This window comes from Littorina saxatilis, linkage group LG14 (genome assembly GCF_037325665.1).
Source record: "Littorina saxatilis isolate snail1 linkage group LG14, US_GU_Lsax_2.0, whole genome shotgun sequence".
NCBI classification, from domain to species: domain Eukaryota; kingdom Metazoa; phylum Mollusca; class Gastropoda; order Littorinimorpha; family Littorinidae; genus Littorina; species Littorina saxatilis.
In genome coordinates this window covers 27,572,493-27,579,999 of record NC_090258.1, presented here as the reverse complement: position 1 = coordinate 27,579,999, position 7,507 = coordinate 27,572,493, and the positions used below count along the sequence as shown (strand labels likewise).

General features: G+C 43.5%; 1 protein-coding gene across 1 annotated transcript in view; it reads left to right on the top strand.

Moving 5' to 3' along the window:
• LOC138947475 (zinc finger HIT domain-containing protein 2-like) overlaps positions 1 to 7,022 on the top strand; it is a 227,274-nt gene extending 220,252 nt beyond the window's left edge. Inside the window, exons 11-15 of the mRNA XM_070318953.1 lie at positions 394 to 507; positions 1,048 to 1,140; positions 2,202 to 2,364; positions 3,787 to 3,963; positions 5,955 to 7,022. Coding sequence (XP_070175054.1) covers positions 394 to 507; positions 1,048 to 1,140; positions 2,202 to 2,364; positions 3,787 to 3,963; positions 5,955 to 6,109 — 702 coding nt within the window. The 3' untranslated portion in view covers positions 6,110 to 7,022. The remainder of the gene's footprint in view (positions 1 to 393; positions 508 to 1,047; positions 1,141 to 2,201; positions 2,365 to 3,786; positions 3,964 to 5,954) is intronic.
• Positions 7,023 to 7,507: the final 485 nt, after the last annotated feature.

Genomic DNA, 7,507 nt, shown 5'->3' with positions numbered 1-7,507 from the left:
TTTTTTTGGCCTATGTTACCATAAACAGACTATTTTTTTGTGCCTTAGTACACTTGTAAATTTATCGCCACTTTAAGACTCCCTCCCTTTCAACACTTTCTACCCAACCTATGTTGACCAAGTTTTTTTTTGCCGAGACCAGCTGTGCTGCAGCAGGTCACTCAAAATTGTAGTAACTGTGTAGTGACTGTGTATCAACAAGCTGGAATGCAGGCGTTAGATGGACGTTACAGGAAGCGACTGAAGTTAACAGTCTGAGGGGATATATCCGTACCTGGGAGACAATGACTTAAGACAGATTTTTGGGTGTCTTCAAAAGGGGTCTCCACTGTACTAGTTTCTTGTGTGTTTGCTTATTGTCCAAGCATCGTCCAAACACTTTATTGCTTCCAGTCCAAGCCCTCTGCAGATGTCAAACACAACGTGATCAATGTCATCAGCGCCTACGCCTTTGTGACAAGGCTCCACAACGGTGATCATCTTGAATATGCAGTGGAATGTTCAGAGGTAAAGGATTTCTTTCTTAACACTGGAAAAACTTCTATTCTGTTTCTTGAGATAATTATCTTTGTTTGTTTATATCAAGCTCTCAGGTTGCTGTCACATAATTCGGGCATGTTTTTTTGTTGTTTTAGTTTTGTTTTTTGTTTTTTGACCAAGCGCATGTGTTTGGCACATTTATTTTCTGTCAATGTTGTATCAAATTTCATTCTGACATATATTGCTATTCCTGATCACTTAATCACTGTAGTGGAGAGCCTGTGTGGTACGGTCTCCATTCTTTTTGTTTATATGTGACTTTCATATTGCAAGTTGCGCAACCCAAGGTTTATTGTTGTTGTTGTTTTTTGTGTGCCGTTTCTTTCTTTTTAAAAAATTTTTTTTTACTCAAGCCATATGCTTGTCAATCCGTAAAACACACTAACAACACACATGCACACACGCACAATGCACGCACTCTCACACACACACACATACACACACACACACAACACAAAACAAACAGAAGTTGCAGGTCACAGTGCACTCAATGTCTGCCTGTTGCAGGAGCTGCTACAGGTGTGCGGTGTGCTGAAACACGGAGAGAACTACCCAGGACCTAAGGAGGCAGTACACGCTGTTATTCAGCAGGTGCACAAGGTACGCCAAACTATTACGGTTAGAATTATAGGGTCGCTTTTGTAGCAAGCGGGGATGTAGCTCAGTCGGTAGCGCGCTGGATTTGTATCCAGTTGGCCGCAGTCAGCGTGAGTTCGTCCCCACGTTCGGCGAGAGATTTATTTCTCAGAGTCAACTTTGTGTGCAGACTCTCCTCGGTGTCCGAACACCCCCGTGTGTACACGCAAGCACAAGACCAAGTGCGCACGAAAAAGATCCTGTAATCCATGTCAGAGTTCGGTGGGTTATAGAAACACAAAAATACCCAGCATGCTTCCTCCGAAAACGGCGTATGGCTGCCTAAATGGCGGGGTAAAAAACGGTCATACACGTAAAATTCCACTCATGCAAAAAGCACGAGTGTACGTGGGAGTTTCAGCCCACGAACGCAGAAGAAGAAGAAGAAGTAGCAAGCAAACATACCTCCATTGCATTCTGATTTTGCAGTGCTGTCATGCCAGCGTGCTTCCTTGTAAGCGGATGGAGCTGAGGTGCACGAAGTGAAACTGGGTGCTACCCAACTAGGTGGGAGCCAGCCGCAGGGTCTGATTGGTTGACATCACAACAAATCTCCATTTCAACCAACCAGACCCTGTGGCTGGCTCCCACCTAGTTGGATGGCACCCACTCTTGCTTAGCACACCTCAGTCCAGGTTACATGTGCGTTGGGGCAAGACAGATTGTAACTTTTTTTTTTAAATGTTATCGTAACTTGATAAAGGCAAAGTATCCATCTCATTCACAGCTTCAGTTTAGTTCAAATGTTTAGAAAGCAGATCCACTTGGCAAGGAAGTTTTTCCAAACCTTGTTCTAAATGTTTAATCTGGTTGATAGGTTAACTGCCATACAGTTGAAGAAGAGTATAGCGGCAAGAAGCAGACCTGTTTTGGGTGCAGTTTTTTATTATCAAGCTCTCAACAACCAAGAATTGTCAGTGTCTTCTCAGGTTTCAAGTTTCTGCGTAGTTTTCCCTCGGTGTTGCTGAAACTCCTAGTGCTATCTTTATTTAAACAAACATTTCTGTTGGGTTTTTTTTCTCCAGGAGGGGTCTGGTTTTGTCGTACCGTCATCGTTCCCTGTTGTGGTGATGGGGGACGTGATTCGAATCCTGCGTGGACACAGGTTGTCTCCCTTTGGTGCTGTTCTTTCTGCGTTGTCGGACACTGTCGCTTTGTTAAAAGCAGCCAGCAAAGAACTTAAAAAAGGTATGATATGTGTGTATTGTATTCTTCATTCCCTGAATCTGAAAAATATATAGATGCAGGCAATCCATTTAAGGAAGAATGAGTTTCAATTAATTAGATAACGCTGGGGGCTGAGGGGGGCGCATAGGTCCCCAGGCGGAGACCAGGGACAAAAGCTGGACCATTTTGGCATTGTAAATATGAGTTTAACCCCCTCTGGAGAAAGATGAATTGTGCATTTTAAGAAAAACACTATTTTGTCCCTCTCACCTGGGTTAAACTATAATTTTGTTGTTTTTTGCTTTCTCAGAAATCTGCGAAATCGCAGGGATTAGGATTGCCTGTAGATGTCAACCCATCTAAAATGAAATCTCTGGTGTCATAAGCGAATTAAAAACAGAGAAGAGGTCATTAAGGCAAATAATGGCGTCGCATACAAAGTTTCTCTCTACTTATGTGTCAAATTGGGTTGGCCTAGTGGTAAGGCGTCCGCCCAGTGATCGGGATGGGGTCCTAGGTTGTGGAAAAATGCTTTTAAGACCTACAAAATCAGGTCTTATAATGGGGGTAAACTTACAGAGGTTATGAACCGAATATCTTAGAAAACATGGTCTTGAACATGTCTTATCGGGGGTTAGGGGTCTTAAAAGGAAGGGTGTCTTCTAAGGGGTAAGGTGGTTCAGGGAGGGGCGGGGGTAACGAAGGGCGTCTTCTAAGGGGTAAGATGGTTCAGGGAGGGGCGGGGGTAACGAAGGGCGTCTTCTAAGGGGTAAGATGGTTCAGGGAGGGGCGGGCGGAACGAAGGGCGTCTTCTAAGGGGTAAGATGGTTCAGGGAGGGGCGGGGGGTAACGAAGGGTGTCTCCTAAGGGGTAAGATGGTTCAGGGAGGGGCGGGGGTAACGAAGGGCGTCTTCTAAGGGGTAAGATGGTTCAGGGAGGGGCGGGCGGAACGAAGGGCGTCTTCTAAGGGGTAAGATGGTTCAGGGAGGGGCGGGGGGGTAACGAAGGGTGTCTCCTAAGGGGTAAGATGGTTCAGGGAGGGGCGGGGGTAACGAAGGGTGTCTTCTAAGGGGTAAGATGGTTCAGGGAGGGGCGGGGGGAACGAAGGGTGTCTCCTAAGGGGTAAGATGGTTCAGGGAGGGGCGGGGGGAACGAAGGGTGTCTCCTAAGGGGTAAGATGGTTCAGGGAGGGGCGGGGGGAACGAAGGGTGTCTCCTAAGGGGTAAGATGGTTCAGGGAGGGGCGGGGGTAACGAAGGGTGTCTCCTAAGGGGTAAGATGGTTCAGGGAGGGGCGGGGGTAACGAAGGGTGTCTCCTAAGGGGTAAGATGGTTCAGGGAGGGGCGGGGGTAACGAAGGGTGTCTTCTAAGGGGTAAGGTGGTTCGAGGAGGGCCGGGGGGAACGAAGGCGAGTCGTGTGCAAGCATTTGCTTTTCTTGTTTAGGTGGAAAAAGGAGAAGAAAGAGAAAGCCGAAGCCTACAGAGGACGGTGACCAGCCTGAAGCAGACTTTGACAAACAGCTGTTCCTGGCCAAAAGAAAGCTGACCTTCTTGCTGAGCTGGACTCAGCGCTACGGGATGTGTCTTGCTCAGCTGTGCGATGAGCTGTCTCTGGAACTCGGTGAGCGTCAGAGCGTAATTAGCAGGAGTTATCAGCTCGTTACTGTGAGAAGAGGTATCTGTGTTTTGTATCACTTACACATGGTTTGAGTTCTGCCTGTGTCAACGATCCTTTTGAATGTATTTCAAAGGGTGGGAGGAAGGGAGGGGTGGTACCCCCCCCCCCCCCCCCCCCCCCCCCCCCCCCCCCCCGCGGGTTAGGGGGAAGAATTTACCCGATGCTCCCCAGTATGTCGTAAGAGGCGACTAACGGATTCTGTTTCTCTTTTTTACCCTTGTTAAGTGTTTCTTGTATAGAATATAGTCAATTTTTGTAAAGATTTTAGTCAAGCAGTATGTAAGAAATGTTAAGTCCTTTGTACTGTACTGGAAACTTGCATTCTCCCTGTAAGGTAATACATTGTACTACGTTGCAAGCCCCTGGAGCAAATTTTTGATTAGTGCTTTTGTGAACAAGAAACAATTGACAAGTGGCTCTATCCCATCTCCTTCCTTTCCCCGTCGCGATATAACCTTCGTGGTTGAAAACGACGTTAAACACCAAATAAAGAAAGATGGAGGGGGTGGTCAATTTGAAAATAGAAGTCACACCAAGTCAACCTTCATTGCAAAGCAATTTTATTTTCTTGAAAAACTTTTGTAAAAAATAAAAATGTCTACAAGAAGCACACCTGTGTAAACATATGTCATAAAAAAAACGCTACTTGTTAATACTTGTATCTGCTGAATAATACAACAAGAAATATTCATCATACTTATTCATCAGAAACCTTTTCAATAACTGTGAACTTTTGCTTTCCATAATAGACTTTCACTCCCAACAAAAATGAACAATTGATTTGCTCACAAAGTTTCAAGCTTTTTTTTTTTTTTTTTTTTTGCTGCTTTAAAATAACTCCAGATCAAAGGGGGAAATCTACAAAATTGGACTAATGCTTTGATACAGAATAATGTAATATAAGTTTGGAAATGGACAACATATCTAATGTGAAAGGGGATACGAGTATATATTATATATCAACATTTTGTTGAACATCTACCCAACAAACATGAACAAACAAAAAAAATAAAGCAACAAACTTCCTGACACAGATTTTTAAGATTTTTCAGAGTTTCTGTTTGTAGCGTCTGTACATTTGCCTCCTTAAGGCTTCAAGTTTTTAGACTTCCTCTCTTTAAATTCAAATTTCTTGTTTTGGGGATACACGGTCATACATGGGGGTACATGTACCACTAATGGAGATTGTTGTAGACATCTGAATCCCAGGTATACTTCTACCATTGACCGCAACAATGATATAAAAAAGAAAAACATGTCATTGTCAGCATAAACAGGGTGTGTGAACACTGTTTGGTTCTGAAGTTGAGCGTGGCTTGTTACTGTAATCTGCAGGTAAATCTGTGATGTGTGTCTGTTGCTGTAATCTGTGATGTGTGTCTGTCGCTGTAATCTGCAGGTAATCTGTGATGTGTCTGTCGCTGTAATCTGCAGGTAATCTGTGATGTGTGTCTGTCGCTGTAATCTGCAGATGTTCTGTGATGTGTGTCTATCGCTGTAATCTGCAGGCGTTTTGTGATGTGTGTCTGTTGCTGTAATTGCTGTGATCTGCAGATGTTCTGTTCTGTGTGTCTGTAGCTACACTATTGCGTCCGCCCCGTGATCGGGAGGTCGTGGGTTCGAACCCCGGCCGGGTCATACCTAAGACTTTAAAATTGGCAATCTAGTGGCTGCTCCGCCTGGCGTCTGGCATTATGGGGTTAGTGCTAGGACTGGTTGGTCCGGTGTCAGAATAATGTGACTGGGTGAGACATGAAGCCTGTGCTGCGACTTCTGTCTTGTGTGTGGCGCACGTTAAATGTCAAAGCAGCACCGCCCTGATATGGCCCTTCGTGGTCGGCTGGGCGTTAAGCAAACAAACAAACAAACAAACAAAGCTACACTATTGCATTTGCCAAGAAAACTCAAGGTTTTGTTTTTCACTGTTGTGACAGAATGCCTGAAGAGCGAAGCGGCAGAAACCAGGTCACTCCAGACAACAGTGGAACAAGCTCTCAAGTCGGGGAAACTTCACACGCAGGGAGCAAAGGTGGAAGAAGTGACACAAGATGCTGAGTTACCAAGCAGCGCTGTGCAGAGTGAAAACTGAGGATAAAGTGCAAGACGTGAAGCAAAACACTGAATTACCCAGCAGCACTGTGGAGAGTAAAGGCTGATTAAGTGGAAGAAGTGAAACAATACGCTGAATTAATTACCCAGCAGTGCCGTGTAAACAGATTGAAAACTGAGAATAACGTGGAAGACGTGAAACAAGACTTAGAAATAATTATCCAGCAGCGTAGTGCATGTTGGGAAAACTGAGGACAACTTGGAAGATGTCAAACAAGACGCTGAATTAATTAACAAGCAACGCCGTGTAAGAGTTAAAAACAGAACACTTTTGTTCAGGAGCTGAAACACAAAACAAACCAAAACAAGTCGCGTAAGGCGAAAATACAATATTTAGTCAAGTAGCTGTCGAACTCACAGAATGAAACTGAACGCAATGCCATTTTTCAGCAAGACCGTATACTCGTAGCATCGTCAGTCCACCGCTCATGGCAAAGGCAGTGAAATTGACAAGAAGAGCGGGGTAGTAGTTGCGCTAAGAAGGATAGCACGCTTTTCTCTACCTCTCTTTGTTTTAACTTTCTGAGCGTGTTTTTAATCCAAACATATCATATCTATATGTTTTTGGAATCAGGAACCGACAAGGAATAAGATGAAAGTGTTTTTAAATTGATTTGGACAATTTAATTTTGATAATAATTTTTATATATTTAATTTTCAGAGCTTGTTTTTAATCCGAATATAACATATTTATATGTTTTTGGAATCAGAAAATGATGGAGAATAAGATAAACGTAAATTTGGATCGTTTTATAAATTTTTTTATTTTTTTTACAATTTTCAGATTTTTAATGACCAAAGTCATTAATTAATTTTTAAGCCACCAAGCTGAAATGCAATACCGAAGTCCGGGCTTCGTCGAAGATTACTTGACCAAAATTTCAACCAATTTGGTTGAAAAATGAGGGCGTGACAGTGCCGCCTCAACTTTCACGAAAAGCCGGATATGACGTCATCAAAGACATTTATCAAAAAAATGAAAAAAACGTTCGGGGATTTCATACCCAGGAACTCTCATGTCAAATTTCATAAAGATCGGTCCAGTAGTTTAGTCTGAATCGCTCTACACACACACACACAGACAGACAGACACACACACACACACACACGCACATACACCACGACCCTCGTTTCGATTCCCCCTCGATGTTAAAATATTTAGTCAAAACTTGACTAAATATAAAAAAGGAATGCTTGCTCACTGTGACAGAGACAGCAATTAAACACCATGGCTGTCAGTTGATTGCCATATAAGGCTTATGATTAACTACTGCAAAACGAACTACATGCAGTGGTTTCTTTGCTTATAGAGAAAAACCTTATATCTAGAACCAGACTGACATTATACAGAAGATATATATACATGTGCAGACTGAGG